At 39.1% G+C, this 18,822-nt stretch overlaps 1 protein-coding gene across 1 annotated transcript in view; it reads left to right on the top strand.

The window, feature by feature from the left end:
- The window catches only part of LOC149474119 (voltage-gated delayed rectifier potassium channel KCNH8-like), a 625,264-nt gene that overhangs the window by 508,295 nt on the left and 98,147 nt on the right, over window positions 1-18,822 (top strand). The window contains exons 5-7 of the mRNA XM_089671799.1: window positions 953-1,199; window positions 12,030-12,187; window positions 14,293-14,485. Of these exons, the coding sequence (XP_089527925.1) occupies window positions 953-1,199; window positions 12,030-12,187; window positions 14,293-14,485 (598 nt within the window). The remainder of the gene's footprint in view (window positions 1-952; window positions 1,200-12,029; window positions 12,188-14,292; window positions 14,486-18,822) is intronic.

Genomic DNA, 18,822 nt, shown 5'->3' with positions numbered 1-18,822 from the left:
GCCACCTAGTTTAATTTACTAGGTGGCTAGTTATGGATCAAGAATCTTGTTTTCAAGGTTGGGGTTGACAAGAATAAATTTTTTCCAACCTGTTTCCTATATTTCATGTATAATATTGACTATGCTGCAATTGAGAAAATAGATTTTAAGATCTATGAACATCCATTTTTTGCTTAGCCATTAAAAACTGAGCTCTAGAGAGATATAAAAGGCACAAATTGATGCAACCCAGTTTTCATTAATAGTTCTAATTTTGACTTGACAACAGCCTTTTGCAATCCCCTATAGGAAAGCACTTGGAGGGATGAGGAGAGTTAGGACTGGGATCGGGTCACTTGTTATGCATGCAAATGTGCTTGAAAAGGAACCTGCTGATAGGAAGAAGAGAAAAAGAGCCTATTATCACCGAATGTGGTCTTGTCTTGATAGTATTAGTATGACTTCGATCAGGTATGCATCTAAGATAATTCAGAATTCACTAACCAGCGAATTTTACCTGCAGTTGGCTTCCTTCTGACCTGCATTTGAAATGCTTCAAACAGTGTTTTCATTCTTATAGACTTGTATGATAATTCAAAATGTGTTTAAAAAAGAACAAAATTCCATTGACAGGGGCCCAAGCAAAGATTAGGCTGCTGCTGCTTTTGACTGCCCAGTCAGCATGCTGGGGGTGGAAAGAAGATACTAATGCATTACTTCTACAGCCTATAGCTGTAACAGAGAAAGTGGTGTCATCTCCTGGCTGTGTTGCATGGTAGGGCTATGTAACTCTAGATACAGAGAAATACAAATCATTTGGCAGGTAAAGCAATTCCCTTATATGTTTCATCTGTGTATGTAGCGGTTTGTCTAAAGTTCAGCTTTAGCATGTTTTTTCTTGTAATTGTATTAGTTGCATGAGTATGATTATTGTTTATATTATTTATTGTTTTTTTTTTGGTTTTTTTTTCAGAATGTGTTTGGTGAGAAGCCCACAATCCCAGAATACAAAGTTGCTGCAATCCAGAAGTCACGCTTCATTCTCCTGCACTATGGCACTTTTAAGGCTGGCTGGGACTGGCTGATTCTCTTGGCCACATTCTATGTTGCTGTGACGGTCCCATACAACGTCTGCTTTGCTGCTGCTCGAGATGACAACTCTTCTTCTCGTAGCCCGCCCAGCGTCAGCGACATCTTTGTTGAAATTCTTTTTATGCTTGGTATGACATATCTTGGATGTGGGTTGGGGGTTGAGTGAATTGATACATATCGCTGTAGGCTAGCACTAAATACTGTATTACAAGTAAGGGTTATGTGGATTTTGAAAGTATATCTCTGATATTGTACAAATAATGTTATGCTATCAAGCAAAACCATGACCGTCAGGGCTCCAGGTATGACCAGAGGTATGTGAACTGACGCAGGGCAACGCAGGCTTCAGATATGTTATAAACAATATAATTTATTAATACTAACAATACATAAACGCAGTGCAATACTAAAACATAACACAGTGCAAACGAACCAAACCACCCACAGATAACAATACATACAATGCAAGTGTAGTCAGGCAGGCTGGGTCAATAACAATCGGGCAGGTAGGAACAGGAGGAGCAGGCAGAGAGTAGTCAGGTCACGAGCCGGGTATAGCAACTAACGGGCAGGTAGGTACAGGGGGTCAGGCAGAGAATGGTCGGGGTCACAAGCCAGGGATCAAACAGGAGAAGTCAGCAGAGGTTCGGATCAGGCAGGGTCGGCAACAAATCAGTCAGACAGGAATAGGAACAGGAACAGGAATGCAGGTAACAAGATACAGGGGCCCATGGAAAAACACACACCAAGGCACAGACAGCAGGTCTGGCCATCCCTTAAATACACCTGCAATCAGCCTCAGGTGTTTTGGCTGACTGCAGGGTTGAGTCTCTGATTGCTGAGAGCTCCCGCTGGCCAGCCCTGGTACTGCAGCCCACAAGGCAGGTGAGTCCCACCATTATTGGCAAGTCCATTCCTGACACATGACAGAGTTCGTGAGAGTACTTGCAGGTCACTTGGATGTTATCTGCAAGGCAGGAAATTATGAACTGGTTTGATGTATGTTTTACAGAAAATCCAAACTATGTGGATAAACTATCAGAATTATTAATTGTTGAACATCTCTCATTCTAATAGCAATGTGGTTATGTAGTATCTTGTCATTTTCTCATTATCTATGATATGCACGGTATATTATTATTATTCAGGATTTATATAGTGCTAATAGTTTGGGCAGCACTTTACAACATGAGGGCAGGCAGTACAGTTACAATACAATTCAATACAGGAGGAATCAGAAGGCCCTGCTCATTAGAGCTTACAATCTGTTGTTATCTCTACTGGGCGTTTAGCTTGCCCACAAGATCATCGGTTGAAGGATGGAGAGCAGAAAATCCAACAATTTACTACAAGACCCCCTCAATTTTTTCACCTCTGTGTCTTCTTTGTGAACAATTGTCTTTATCATATTGCTGAATAGAGTCAGGAGATCTGAACCAAACCTACTTAATAAGCTTACCAGGCCCTGCGACTGAGTAAATGAGAAGTACAGTGAGAAAACACATATGGACTAGTTGGGGCTGAGAAATATTTCTTTACTTAGGTGGCAAGTTACTTTAGTTTACACATCTTGATATGAAGCAGCGATTTGCAGTTTTCAGAAAGGGATCTGAACCATAAGTTTAAAAATCCAGTTTCTCTTTTTTTTTATCAGCGATTAACTCTTTGCTTTATAATATGTAACCTCTGGAAATTATGTTTCTTACTATGCTAGTATATAATAAATATATTACTTGGACCCTCCATATGTGGTCCTTGTTGTCCTTGTGGCCAAAAACTGAAATTTAATGAGATCCAAAGTTGTAAGGTTTTATCGTGTTACATATTGTTCTAGTTGAGCAGTTTCTAAAAGCTAAAATTAAAAACATGATGAACCCATAGTTACATTTTGACAAAATGCAACAATTTTATACACAGAATTAATTTTCATATACTGTATTTGAAGGTTGTTCCTTTTATTTAAACCTAAACTTAAACCTAGAAGAGAAGATGAATTCCTTTATTAAGACATAGGGTTAGAAACCCATATAAACAGACCAGCTTTTCTTTAGTTTTGGTTAGTGGATTTTGTCAGTCCCTATAGTGGTGTAATCATTTCTGAAATTAAATAGGTTCAATCCTTGGTGGATCTACTGTAGCTCCATATGGTGTGATCCTTTTAAACTCAGACTTCTGATTCTTTTCATTTTCACCTGTAATTTCACCACAAATAAGCTATCAGCTCGATGAGTTCACAAAACACCAACGATGTCGTATGCATGCATCTTCATTTGGCCATGCTTTTTTCAACATGTGAACCAACCATAAGTTCATATGGTGATATGCTACTAATGCCAAGAGTGAGGGACTGGAGAAACAATCTCAGCTAATTTTACATTTTCAGTCTCTTACAATGAATCCTTTCATCAGCATCCCTCTTTTGCATCTACTATCAGCATCTCCCACCTTGGTCTTGCTTGAGTGCTATTTTTCTTGAATTGTCTTGCCTACTGTCATTCTACCAAATCCTTTTAGTCTCATTCTTCACTCGAATTTCTTCTGTCTCATTAATCCCCACATTTTCTATATTTTTCTTTAATTTCTAAATTGCTCTTCCTCCCTGCCCCCAATCCCCTCCTATATCTTCAGTGTCTGTCAGCATACAGGAGCTTTTCTTCCTTCTGGTGACATTATGAACCTTACATGCTTTTTGCCAGCAAAGGAACTGATTGGCCTCTCTGTAAATGGACTGGAAGAGGCTAATACTACATCAAAATACACTTAATGATGTAATAATAGTTACAGATCCTAATTTGTTTATTTTAAATCTGCCTAGAATTCAGCTTTAATTCTGCCTCTTGCTTTATAGTGAGGAGTTGGTTAGGTGCTGCCAGGTTTTCTAAGGAGCAATTTACTATATAAGCTTAGTAATAGCCATCTACATTATGGGATCTGTGCTTCTTATCTTTTATATGGTGCCCTGACAGTTGCTTGTCTGGTGAGGCTGAAAAAAAAGAATCCACAGAGCTCAAAAGATCAGGAGGTTCATTTATTAGGCAAATTAAGTGGTCACCTTACAGGGGCCTCATGGCTGCTTAATTTGCCTAACACAGTGTTTCTCAACCGGGATTCTGCCAGGCAGGCAGGCAGGCAGCTGACAGGCAGATTGCATGGACACACGTGCAGGGAAGCTGCTGGCTGTAGCGTGCTGTTCCCTGCCGGCACCTCCTCCCCTCCTGTCCATCCCAGTGCTTGTATGTAACATAATATGGGATGGACAGGATAGGAGGAGGGGCCGACAGGGAACAGCGCACCACTGGAGGACTCTTGAAAGCCACCTCTGAAGCCGGGTAGTAGAAGAAGGAGGCCGGTATGGTAGTGTACCCAGCTGTGTCCCACACACTGTGCCCAACAATCTGTCCCATACAATGTGCCCTGTCCCATGTAAAGTGCTCTCTCCCATGTAAAGTTCTCTGTCCCATATAATGTGCACTGTCCAGGGGCAGACTGACCATTTGGAAACTCGGGCACTGCCTGAGGGCCCGGGGTCAGTAGGGGGCCCCATGAGATGCCCCTGGTACCTTTTTCATAGGCTTTTTTGAGTTTGGGCAAGGATACAGGGGCCCCATGATCCCCTATTGCCCGGGAGCCCCATGAGTTGTCAGTCCGCCCTGGCACTGTCCCATGTAAAGTGCCCTGTTCCATGTAATGTGATCTGTCCCATGTATTGTTCCCTTTCCCATGTAAAGTGTCCTGTCCCATGTAATGTGCCCTGTCCCATGTGAAATGTCATGTCCAATATAATGTGCCCATCCCATGTAATGTGCCCTGTCCCTTGTAATGTGCTCTTTTTCATGTATTGTGTCCTGTCCCATGTAATGTGCTCTGTGCCCTGTCCCATGTAATGTGTCCTGTCCCATGTAATGTGCCTTGTCCTATGTAATGTGCTCTGTCCCATGTAATGTGCCCCATCCCATGTAAAGTACCTTCTCCCATGTAATGTGCTCTTTTCCATGTAATGTGTCCTGTCCCATGTAATGCGCTCTGTGCCCTGTTCCATGTAATGTGCCCTGTGCCCTGTTCCATGTAATGTGTCCTGTCCCAAGTAATGTGCTATGTCCCATGTAATGTGCCCTGTGCTCTGTCCCATTTAAAATGCCATGTGCTTTGTTCCATGTAATGTGCCCTGTCCTGTACTATGTGCCCTTTCTCATGTAATGTGGCCTGTACCATGTAATGTGCCCTATCCCATGCAATGTGTCCTGTGCTCTGTCCCATGCTATGTGCCCTGTCCCATGTAATGTGCCCTGTCCAATGTTTGCACCCTGCTCCCACAGAATGTGCCTTGCCCTCATGTAATGTGTCTTGCCTCCACATAATGTGACTTGCCCTAATGTAATGTTCCTTGCCTCCGCGTAATGTGCCCTGCCTCCACATAACGTGACTTGCCCTAATGTAATGTTCCTTGCCTCCACGTAATGTGCCCTGCTCTTGTGTAATGTACCCTGTTCCCACATAATGTGCCCTGCCTCCATGTAATGTGCCTTGTTCCCACATAATATGCCCTGCCTTCATGTAATGTGCCCAGTTCCCACTTAATGTGCCCTGCCTCCATGTAATGTCTCATGCTTCCACTCCCTGGCCTAACACAGAGAAGAGAGTTAAGGGTTACAGAACACCTAAATTGTTAGCCCCACTCCTGGAACACCAACGGTTGTCTTACCCATCCCCCAGTTAAATTTTATCGCTTGAATTATTTTTCCCATTAAGGACATGAGTGGGGCCTCATGTCTAAATTTGGCCTAAGGCCTCACAAAGCCTAGAGCAAACTCTGCAAAAGATCCTGTGTTTTTACAACCATCTGTACAAAAGTCTGTTCTCCATTCTTCCACTGCCACTCTGCAGTGCCATTTCAAAAGTGATCAGATCTCCACTTTGGCCAACCAGCCCCTACAAAGGAAAATAGATGTTAGAAACAATAAAATGACACTGTTTGACACTGGGGATGAGCCAACAATTCACTCCGAACCTAGGTTCGGACTGAACTTTGGTTGTTCAGACAAACACCTGAACTTTAGCCCATTCAGCCCCCTGTTCTGGAGAGGCTCTGCGCCATATGTAGAAACACATTTCTATCAGTTTTAAATATGACATGTTCCAGCTATCACTGGTTCCCTAGTAGAGTTGGTCTTGATGAACATCGGCCGTTTGTGTGCATTGTAATTGGCCAAATGTCAATCACAACGCATGATGATGTCACAAGGGGGCAGGGTCACCCAGGCACAGCTGTCAAATGGGGGGGGGGAGTGACAAGAGTGGAAAGTTTTTTTTTTTTTGTTTTTTTTTGGGGGTTTTTTGGGTCAGCAGTGGTGGTAGGCATTGTGATTGACGTTGGGTCTACCTCGGGGGACATTTTTTTAACTTTTGTTTTTAATAAAGGGCTTGTCAAAGACTGTCTTCTGTCATTTTTACACTACACTTCTTTTTTGTGAATGAGTAGAGGTATCATGTGTACCCCATATTCATTCACATGGGGGGGCTGGGATCTGGGGGATTCCAAATTCCTATAAGTTCCCAACAGCAGACCTCCACAACCTCCAGCCATGGTCATGGGGAAGAGGCCCTTGTCCCCATCAACATGGGGACAAGGTGCTTTGGGGGAGAGCCCCCCGCCCCAAAGCACCCCCCATGTTGAGGGTATGTGACCTGGTATGGTTCAACAGAGGGGACCCCCTCCCTTCCTGACTTGCCAGGCTGCATATTCAGATAAGGGTCTGGTATGGAGTTTGGGGGGAACGCCCACACCATTTTTTTTTTACATTTTGGCATGGGGGTTCTGGCAAGAGCTCTTATATGTCTGTCATTTTCACCAGGATCTTAGAGGTGTCATCTCCCTCCTTTTTTAATTCACTGAATGTAGGTTTCTCCTGGTTTCACTCACTTAAGAAGGTTATTTGAGCATGGACTTTTGTATCCAACAGGCTTTAACACTATTTAGCGCTGCAACTTTTTTTGGTATATAATTTCAATTGACAGTCATTGCCAATTTTGCGAAAAAAGCAGCACAGAAAACTCCCCTAAAGGTCTCTTTTAACAAAGAACCTGTCAAAATTCTTTGTAAATTTCAATGCATCACAGAGATATGTCCCTTCACAGACAGGATTAGGACATCGATTCACTTTAAGCATTTAAAAATAAGCTTACCTGATATAAAAAATAAGTGCTCTTTGCCAAATAGATTTGTAAAACATTTTTTGTATTGGTACATGTACATGTACGTAGGGCAGTGCCCACCCCAACTATGTTTTGACACCCCCTTTCCAATTAGCCAATAAAATTGGATTTTTAGTTTGACTGATTGGGCTCCCTTTCATTTCAGTGGGGTTCAGGTACAGCATCCGAGCTTCTATGAAGTTCACCAAACTTTGCTCAAACCAAACCCGGAGTAATTTGACTCATCACTATTTGACACCGAATACATTACACATTTTCATAAAGACATTAATTTAATTAATTGCCAGTGAAAGAAAACTCTCATACTTACACCTGTTACTTTCAAATAGTTTTTGTCATGAACCTGCTTGGCAGATTCTAGTCATTGCAGCTAATAATAAATGGTCCATCCCCTTTGAGCAGTAACCCTAGCTACCATTAGCATTATATAATGTCATCTGTCAAGCAAAACTAAAACTGTTTTTGAAAAATGAACTGCAAAGTAGCTGCATGTTGCCAGAAGCAAATCACTTGCATAGTAATAGTTTGATGGTGACAGAGGTGATCGAAGAACAAATAATTAAAGAAACAGTACAAGCGTAGTTGATATGTAAAAGAAATGGGAAAGTCACTTAGCTAAAGCTAAGGTCCTGCAGTGACACAAATCATCATGCTACATCTTCAGTTTTATTGCGTTATCCCTACAATTTAATATAAGCCTGCAAAATTCTAATACTTTTTTGAGAGCATTATGGCACAAGTTGCATTTCCCAATATTCAAGCCTTTTGCAGATATTGGACCAACTAAACATTAATGAGACCCAGCAACCATAACACCACAGGTCAACTTTAATAAAATATATCTAAAGCTCTAAAGCATAAAATGCTAAAACCTTTGTCAGTTTTGATTTGTTTTTGCTTTTTTTTATTTCATATGTCTGTGTTTTGTACAGTTGATTTCTTATCCTGCAGAAAACAAGTGAGCCAAAAATCCCCAAAACAGTTGTCACAGATGTCACCACTGGAAAATTACCCTTTTATCTCATTTTTGGCTACAACTGTAAAGTTTTGGATTTCCAAAACTTTTCTGTGATCACTAGGACAAATAAGATCAAAGTGAGAGATGAATCTGCAATTGTGCCACCAGAGATTAGAATTTTACCATACCTCATGGCTTGTGTGCATAATTTGCATTTTCCATTAAAAAAGCAGGACATATTTTGTTCCCATAACCACTTGCTGTACTTTGCTCCAGCAGAAATACAAAATATGAGAAGAAAATGTTTTTAAAAACCCAACACAAAAAAGGAAGTAAAAATAAGAGGCTTTGTTTCCTGTGGGACAAAATGAGTGGTACATATGTTGGAGTGCCCATGTGGATTTCAATACTTTGGAAGGAACTCTAGGGGGCAGAATAAGAAAGCATGCATATAAGATTAAAAAAGGCTACAGAAAGCATCATGTCTCTAATCATTTTAGGACACATCATAACAAAAACTTCAGCCTTCCACAATTTTTGGGAGTCGAAAAAATCCAAAGACATTGGAGGGGTGGCAGTTTTATAAGGAGAAGTCACTGTTCTAATGAGTGAGAGAGATTATTACATTTTGTGCCATCTATGCTATCCTTGGTAGGTGGGTGGTATTGATAGCCCCCCTTTTTTGCATAGGGGGTCCTAACACTATTGCAATTAGGTGAAGATTTGATAATTTTTGGTTAGAATAGATTAGGTGAGGTGAGGTTTTGATATATGCACCAAGTAGTGGACAATGTTTGTTGGATGTGTTTTGATTATCCTTCCTAGAGGTGGTTAGTGTGGAACAGTTTGGTAGTGTGAGTTTTGTCACCTTCATGAAATAAATAGATTTTAATAAGATTTTTATAGGATTTGGTAGCGGCATTCCCCGGTACATGTTTATCAACTTCTCCCCGTTTTTCATATATACATATATGCATTTTCTGTGAATTGGTTTTGCTATTTTTTTAGATCCAGGCTCCATTTTTCTGGTGATTTGACTGGAAGACATACTTTGGGAAAATGGCACTGGTTGGGTTGTTTATGAGTGGTTGCTTAGTGACTAGGGGAGGGTCTGTATAAATGGTGGTGCACTCTGATTGGCTGCCAGCTTCTGAGGAAGCCCTTCTTGAGGATGCAACGCGTTAAGCAGGGTGGCTATGGTGACTCCGTCGTGCAGGGGGATAGAGCAATCTCGTCAGTCAGTTGGAGGAGTGAGTTGATTGTATTGTTGCGGATGCCGCTGTGATAAGAGATGTGTCTGCTTACTACCAATTTTTTGTTAGTGCAATGATTTGAGAAATTAGTGGTGATCACATACAGAAAGCACTAGATGTCCTTTTGTATTCTTTTATGAGGAATATTGCCCTCTATTGGGATCAGAGAGTTGGGTGGAGTTTGTGGGATTATTTGAAGCATCCTCCATTTAAATTGACACACAAGCTGAGAATCCAGACTACTCTTAAAAAAAGCAGTGATTGGCCGCATATACGGTAACTTCAGAGATCCATTTAGGAGGCAAGCTAACCCCACGGGTGTTGGGGGAGGAATCATTCAGGGTTGTGTTGATAGAAAAGGACAAACATTTTTGAGTTTTATGGATTTTAGTGGACTCACGTTAATTTAATTTTGAGATGGTTTATTAGGACAGTTATGTGGATGTTAGTATTCACAGCACACTTAGCAGTTATTTATGGAAGTTGTTTGATTAATGTTAAATTGGCATAATTGGATTTGGGGAATAACTTATTAAGTAAGCATTAAGGTATTAGGTATTATTAGCACACATTTTCAAACTTTACTGATGATATCACATTGGTGATGAAAGTCACTATTTACAATGCAGATATTGGAAATGCAAAATGAGTTGATAATTTTTATGTTTTAATTACGAGCGCTGCACTTTTTATTTATAATTTTCCAGCAGAAATTCAGATATATTGAGCTGTTTATTGGTAGCATGTATGATATGCATATATATATATATATATATATATATATATATATATATATATATATATATTCATTTTGCTGCCAGAGTGCATACACTTTGATTTCTTTAAATATAGATTTTTGCAGATTTAAAATTTATTGTCACATTGACTCTGGCTGTGCTTGACAATACATGGACATGTTTTGCATATTCTTCTAACAGCTGCCTTAATATATCATATCTAAAGGCTTGTTTGGATGTGTATCCAATCCTGGGCATTTCTCCTAATGAATGCTAGAATTGCTGGCCAGATCATCTGTTTATTTCTTAAAAACAAACAACATTATCATTTATTAAATATCTGTTTTGCAGGCAAGCTTGGAACCCTGTAGCGTTGTCCTTTTAGCATGTCAGTGAAAGAGCTAAGTGATTCTCATGTCGATGTTCATTCACAAAAGAAGCTATATCTAAATATTTAAGTAAGCTCTGGAACCAATGTCCTGGGGAAGAAAATATATTGAAGATTTTCCCGTTATCATTCACAGTCGGCCTAATACCATGGTCCATGTTTCATTTGCTGACATCTTGTTAATTATTTACTTGGAAATGCTACATTTTTAGAAGTCAGTAAGAGGGAAAACTGAATTTAGAATGGCAAAAAGTGTCAGCTATTTAAGAACATCAGGAATGAGTTATCTAAAAATGGCTATTAGAAAAAAAGGCCTTAAAACATTAAATTTGCAAGGCAATTGTGGAACACTGAAAGATAGGGGAGCTGTATGTGAAAAGATTGAGGATACTTGCAAAAATGTTGACAGAGGGAAACCAAAAGAATGAGACCTTTCATGATTACCCTTCTTCTTTGTTCCCTTGGACAGACTTATGCATTAGAGCTAATTGTATATTTCACATACGGGCAAAAATATTGTGTTAAGTTTTCTGAAAGAGTAAAGTATCTAAAGCATTTTCATTTTGAATAGAAAAGGAAATGGCTAAAGCCAGTGTCAGTTTTTTACCATCTCTACCCAACTGAAGAGATGAGAGGAAATCTCTCCATTGTTGCAGATATCACGGTTTAGACAGTTATCACCTGAACAAATGTCCCATTGGAATATTCCTGTTCCGGTGACAACTTAAACTTTAATATACAAAATTATTGGTCACCAGGACAAATACAAAGTGGATCTCTGCAACAGGGACACAAGTAGCAAAAATAAAAAAGAATCCATAAACAATACATCTCATATTAAAACCTTTAATGCCTCAGATTAGAGGGCGCATGGCAAACAGTGATAGTATGGTCACCATGTGAGAATATAGCCAGCTTAGATCATAAATGTAAAGCACAAAACTGTCATCGTTTCACTGCAATTTTGGGGACACACCATGAGAAAGGGATGTGGAAAATATGTGGAATGATTTTCTCACGTCTATTTTTTTCTCTTTTGAATTAATGACATCAGTAAAGAATTCAGGTAATGTTCAACTTGGAGTGCTGTCCATTTTTCTCACAAACAATAATAACCTAGCAGTGATACCGATCCCTCACCACTCTATTTAGAAATGAAAACGTTTTGGCTTTAGATACACTTGAAATACCCAGCAATGATTAAAACCTGTCTCTAACCAACTTGAAAGAATTCATTTTAAGGGGACTTACGGTTTACATTCAGATCACAAAATAGTACTAAGAGTGCAACTATTGTTAAAAACATCATGATTTCTATTTCCTGAAGATAAAACGCTTTTTAAATCCTACTGTGGTATTTGGCTTTGCTATAATCTCTCCTAATCTTTCCTATTTGTTTTGTTCCCTAGATATTTTGTTGAATTTCCGTACAACATATGTCAGCAAATCTGGTCAAGTGGTGTATGACCCTCGCTCTATTTGTGTGCACTATGCAACTACATGGTTCTTTGTGGACCTTATTGCTGCCCTACCTTTTGACCTGCTCTATGCATTTAGTGTCAATGTGGTAAGTAGCATCATTATCCTAAATGAGAAAATTGATGTGGTCCTTTTTCCTTAGTAGAATATATATTAGTGTATGCATGACTACCATAAAATGTCAAAGGATGTTAGCTTTAATGGAGTGAGCTTAGTAAAGTTTGTACTGAACTACTTACAAAAAGCACAGTTCATTGAACAAATTAGAAACAGTTCATTAGTCATAGCTATTTTTAGTAAGAGCAATCAAAGTTGCCACAAATTCTTTTACTGACCATAGATGTAAATTCATACCCCACTCAACACTTTTACTAATGCTAATGTGTAAGGTTGGGTACGCACGGTCCAAATATCCAACATTCGAAATGTGCATATGGTCTAAAGAAAACCAGCATCCTATCAGTGCTCACAGCCAATGGCTGCAAGCTCTGTTTAGTGTGTTCTGGCAAGGGGGAGCCTCCCTGTCAGAACACAAAGGCACAGTGGTAGAGTTAGCTGCACTAACATCACTTAGCTAGTACAGCAACCTCTCCTTTTTTTTTTCATTCAACCCGCTGGGTTAAACGAAAGAAAAAAAAAACTCAATGTGTATACCAGGCTTTAGTTAGAAAAGCGATCTCTCAAGTTTTTTTTATTCAGCCCGCTGGGTTGAACAAAAAATAACTCAATGTGTGTAGCAGGTTTAGGTGTTCAAACAATTGTGCTGCTGCTCTAAACAATCTTCAACAAGTGCATGTAAAAATAGTAGAACACAAACAAGTAAAGGCCACTGGGTAGTGCTAATAACCAAATAAATACATATATCAAAATTGACCTAACAAATATTTATTGATACTCGGTTCTGTGTATGGAGAGCTAGTTACAATGAGCATTGGCAGCCGTGGATTAGAGGGAATAAAGTTGCTTATTAGGCTTCCTGTCTATACTAATGTTTCATTTCCGCATTGTGAACAGGAGGGGTTAATTAGTCCCGGTTCTATTTAATGTGGACATTTACACCTGAATAGTCACCCTCTTGACAAAGTCCGTGGCGGGCGAAACACATTTCGGCTTGGCTAATTTGGTGGGTGGCGCAGTTTGCCACAGAAAGGAGCTTCTATCCAGAGCTGCATACACAGCAGCAGTTTTTGCCAGCAGCCTGCTTGACAAGTGTATGAGAAGACTGGTGGCTTTGTAATAATGAATGCAGTGCTTGTGTGGCTTACTCCTATGTGAGTAGGAGTTGCCTAATAAAATGCATCTGGTTAGTGTGGAAGTACACTATTGTGCTGCTCTTTCTTCATGAATGATACAATCTGTGGAGAGGAGAACTATTGGGCTGGATGAAAGGTTTCCTTGTGAATGAGGAATTAACAGGATTGTTCCATCAAGGACAGTTTTCTAATGCCGAGTTTGCCGATCTGTTACCAGAAAGGCAAACATTTATGGTGGGTGATTCTGTTAGGAGAGGGATCACTGAGCACTGTTTGGAGCACCTGCACTGTGTCTGTTAGAAAAATCAACATCTGCTGGAATAAGAACTTTTTATTTTAACTTCACATAATGTATAAGTTTAATATTTGTTAGGACAATTTTGATGTATGCATTTGTTTGTTTATTAGCGCTGCTCAGTAGAATGTATTTGTTTTAGATGTAGATACCAGTTCTTCTACCTGTTTGTAAGTTTCTTCCAACATTTTCTGTGCTAAGTGCCAGTTCACATATCTGTGGATTGGATGCGGTTTGAACCGCACCCAATTGGCATTACATGTGAAAAAACATTGCTTTCTATGGTGCCTGTTCAGATATGTCTAGTGCACCAGTGGTACGGATTGGGTGCGGATTCAGTGCGGTTTGAAAAAGAGTCATGTACGATTTCTGAGCAGTGCCTTCAGCTTCAGGTGCAGATTACAGGGTATTGACTTCTATAGGAACCATTTCTAAGCCAAATATGTGTAAACAAGATAAAATCTTGAGCTAATCCTGTCCTGAACCTGTTATAAACCTGACACGAACCAATGAATAACTACTGTATCAATTAGGTGTGAAACCTGAGCTTCAATCCGCACCGCACATGTGTCAATCAGCTCTAAAAGATACATTTTGGCATCTGAAAACTCACTAGTACTTAAATGATATGTTTTTTTTTCTTAGTATTTTGGTGTTCATCTGTTGAAGACAGTTCGTCTATTAAGACTCCTCCGCTTGCTCCAGAAACTGGATCGGTACTCTCAATACAGTGCAGTGGTGCTCACGCTTCTCATGTCCATGTTTGCTTTGCTTGCCCATTGGATGGCATGTGTTTGGTACTTCATTGGGCAGAAAGAGATTGACGACAATGAGATTGGTGAGTGGAATATAACATTTCAAACAAAAAAATAAATACTTTTCCATCACAAAACATTAGATTAAAGGCATGAGAACATTTACTTGCTGTTTTTTATTTGCTCTCTGTCCATGAAACTTATGGGATTTTTGGCCTTACAATTACCTTTAATTTTATCAGTCCCAATAGTGCCCTACTGGAATGGATTACTCAAAGATTCTAAGAAGAGCTTATTTGTGTTGTATATCTGCAAGCTCAATTCCTGATCTTACCGTGCAATGTGCTTTCATGTTTCAGTTTAGAATTTTGTCTAAAGTTGGTGTTGTGTGGGAGACTTGCTGAAAAAGAAGTCTTTAGATGTCCCCATGTGCACATCCTCTCTCTTGAAGCTGCTTTAAGTATGGATGACATTTCACTATGAGGTTAGAGGTAAACAAATGCAGAGCCTCTGCTTCAATTCATACATGCTAACAGTAACAACTTTATTAATTATCCTTTAAAGGAAACAATTTTATATATCAGTTTTCCAGAATTTCTGAAGCTGTAGAGATTATAGTTTTTAGGGTTGTGCAAAGAAAGAGTAAAGCAAGTGAAACTAGAAGAAGCAAAGAGAAAAAAAAAGTAGGGGTAAGGGGTAACAGGAAGAGTCGGAATAAGAAGGGAGGTGGATTGGGGGAGCAACTGGAGGTGGGTCTTGCTTTTTCAGGGCCCAATTGGTATAGAGTGTTTGTCAGAAATATCGAAGGATCAGCAATGTGTGGTCAAAGTCAATAGGGAGATAGAGTCCAATCCAGGGGGTCCAAAGGTTTTTAAATTTGCACATTAAGTCATTAAGAATTGTGGAAATTTTTCAGTAGGAACCATGCCTATATTTTATTTTATCTGGATAATTATGGGAGCAGAAGACCACCACACTTTGGCTAGGACCTGTTTGGCCTGCAGTGAAAAGGCCACTTTAGGATTTTTTGACCCGTGCACAAGAGAGCGTAGATCTGTTGTCCAGTATCTCATTATTTTGGGGCACAGAAAGCAAATTCTTAGCATAATAATATTGGAAATTATGCCATGTCATATTTTTGTGTCCAATGCTAAAGAAAATTAAAAAAGTGAACCTGTCAGAAAATATGATACCTAAAATTTGCAAGTTTGCTAATCACAAACTTTTGGCTGAAAAGTTTTCAGGTTTTGCTGCCAGAAATCAAAAACAACCTATAATGCAGTGCATAGTCTGTAATCATAAGAGCCAATAATTAGTAGGAATGGATAACCAACTCCCTTTCTATAAAAGGGTGTGCTCACATCAGCTATATTGTTAGTGAGCACTGTCTTTTTTATCTATCAATCTAGCTATTTATCTTGTGTTTGACGATAACTGCAATAACTATAAATGGGCAGAATTGAATAACAAGATTTGGTCCCCATAGATTTCAGTAACGTTTGGTGCAAAGTTCATGAGCTTAAAACCTAAAGCAAGATTTTTTAAACTGTTCAGGAACAGAAACAAGGCATCCAATAGGGATGTTCACTATAGAACTGTAGTATGGCATCGCTAAAGTTGGAGCCTTGTGTCAGACCCAAGTTTGTCAAAATGTGTTGCACAGCCAGGTTCTGGGGTGCTAGGCTGGGTTTTTGGTACCAGAAACAAACATACCAATAATATAATAAAACATATGATAACCATAGTTAATTGCTGCATTCTTCTTTCACATTTATGTAAAAGACCAGCATATCATAGATATAGACCATATACTGTGTCCCTCTCTAAACTCATCCCACCTATTTTATTGTAATTGCTGCAATAATTTATTAGTCACATGTCAAGAGAAATTATGATGCCTATAATTTGGTTGATAACAAGCGGTGAATCACAATAGACAATCTGATTCTTTTTTTAGACATTATTAGTTATTACAACATTCCCTGTAATTTACAAACCTTGAAAGGTTAACACACTACTTTATGTGTTGCATTGGGGTATATGAAAACTGTCAGAATTTAAATAATTACATAAAAGGATACATGGAACAATTAATCATATTGTTTAGCCACACCGACACAAAAAGATTCAACCTATTTCTTTGAATCAATCATATTGTTCAAGGGGCACCCAATAATACATTTTAATGTTCAGTTGAAAACACATTTAGCAGCACTGTGATTATATATCTATGCATTATTTATTGAAAATGTGCTCAGTCCGTCTGTAGCACTGATCCATCACATCTGAACAAAATTTCCTCCGAGATCCCTGCTGCTCAGTATGAAGTCAATAGCTGTTTGAGTTTTATGGACCAGCTCTACATTTACTTGAAAGTAGAACAAAGTCACAAATTTATAAAGGTCTAAAAAAAAGGGCCCAAGATATATTTTAATGGCTGTGATAATCCTGCTTCCTAATAGCAGAACCACTATCAGTGTTGCTCACACAGCTGCACTGTGCTTGCAATTATGCCAAAATTAGCTTCAAACAGCAGAAAAAAGTAAAGCCTGTTATGTTTGAAGGTTTGCTAGGAGCACACATTGTAAGCCTGCAGAATACAAACATCTGAATTCCCATATGGTTGCTGGAGTTGGTAAATTATGGCAGCCAGTATTGTTAGCAGCATTGAAACTGGTTATGATTTTAAAATGTTTCTGGATATAATTCTCTAAAAGGGAACCACCAGGATTGGATATTGGGGATAACGCCAGCAGAGGCCAAAGCATCAGGAATATGGGATGGCCCTTTCTCCACTACAGTTTGGTTAAGGGATTCATATCTGATAAGGATATTCTACTGTTTAAGAGCTTTGGAATAGGACTGAGTCTAATGATACAGAAAGCAATGTCATCAGTGAAGATGCAGAAGCAACCAATAGTGTAGTAAAGATACCAGAACACAATAAAATTGGTTAACATATTTCAAGAACAATTTGCTATATACTATAGCTTGTGAATCCTCAATCTATGATTGTCTAGGTGGTATTGCTTAGGTAAGTATTCTTTACCAAACAACACCTTTATTCCTTAAAGCGGAAGTTAACTGCCAGTAAAAATTTTAAAAAATGGGCCCCAAGAGCTTTTTGCCATAATGTGCAAATTGGTACACTTGTCTTAAAAAGTGATTCCCTCCAGCACTGCGATGTTTGCGCTGCCCTCCATCATTGACACTTTCTTCACTCTGTCTTTCTACATATGGGAGCAGGGGCGGACTGACAACTCATTGGGCCCCTGGGCAATAGGGGATCATGGGGCCCCTGTGTCCTTGCCCAAACTCAAAAAAGCCTATGAAAAAGGTACCAGGGGCATCTTATGGGGCCCCCTACTGACCCCGAACCCTCGGGCAGTGCCCGAGTTTCCAAATGGTCAGTCCGCCCCTGTATGGGAGTTACTTTGTCCCTGTACATGCACAGCTCAGTAAACACACACACATACACACAAAAAAAATAACACTGACTGAAGAGCTCTAGTGTCATAAATAGCCCACCTGTCAACATTTTTTTTAAAACAGGGTTATTTCTGCTTTAAAGAGAATATGTGCTTTTCACATATTTTCCATATTTATTATGGTTAGAACTACATAACAATCCTAAATATATTAGTTTCCTGAATTTCTTAGGTACTAAAAATAAGTGACATCCATTATAGGTCTGATTCACACCTTATGTACTGAAAAACCGATGGAAATTGACGTGCAGATTTCACTTGTAGAGACATCATCATCATGCACCAGTAAGTTGTAAACATGTTGCAAAAATCATGTGCAGAAAAAATCTACATGTGATACTAGTGTTGTGATGTGAACAGGGCCTTGCAGATCGCATGCAGAAAAACTGATGTCTCTGCACCATTGTGTGAACGAGCCGTAAAAGAACACAACAAAAAAAAGTACAAAATGAATAGGAAAAAAATAGAAGACTTGAGCTTCAGGCTCCCAGATAATGAAGCCTATATTTTTTTCTTTCAATTATTATTTGAATGAGTTTCAAACCAGAGAGAGGGCAACATAAATATTGTAACTATTTTATTGTTATTAGAATAAAAATAAACTATTGATTAATTAAAACAAATCAAAGCAGATGATAAGGCAGATGTGAATGATGATTCAGCAGGCACAGGTGAAGGATATTAAAGAGATAGAAAGACAGTAATCAAAACATAGGAAAGAGAATTGAATTACTCTAAGGGAATTTAATCTGTTGATGCAAATGAATCAGATCAACAGCTCTAATGAAACATACCAGGACTACTTAGTAAGCCTTTTGATCTGTATCCTTTAGCTTCATGTAATCAAGCAGGGCCACATTTAAAGAGAACCAGTGAGCAATGGGCATTTGTATGAATCTCATCTAGAAAATGTTGTGTAATGCAGCAGTTTT

This window comes from Staurois parvus, unplaced genomic scaffold (genome assembly GCF_062004578.1).
Source record: "Staurois parvus isolate SC_StPar_1 unplaced genomic scaffold, SC_StPar_1.0 ptg000011l, whole genome shotgun sequence".
NCBI classification, from domain to species: Eukaryota; Metazoa; Chordata; class Amphibia; order Anura; family Ranidae; genus Staurois; species Staurois parvus.
This window is presented reverse-complemented; position numbering and strand designations above follow the sequence as displayed.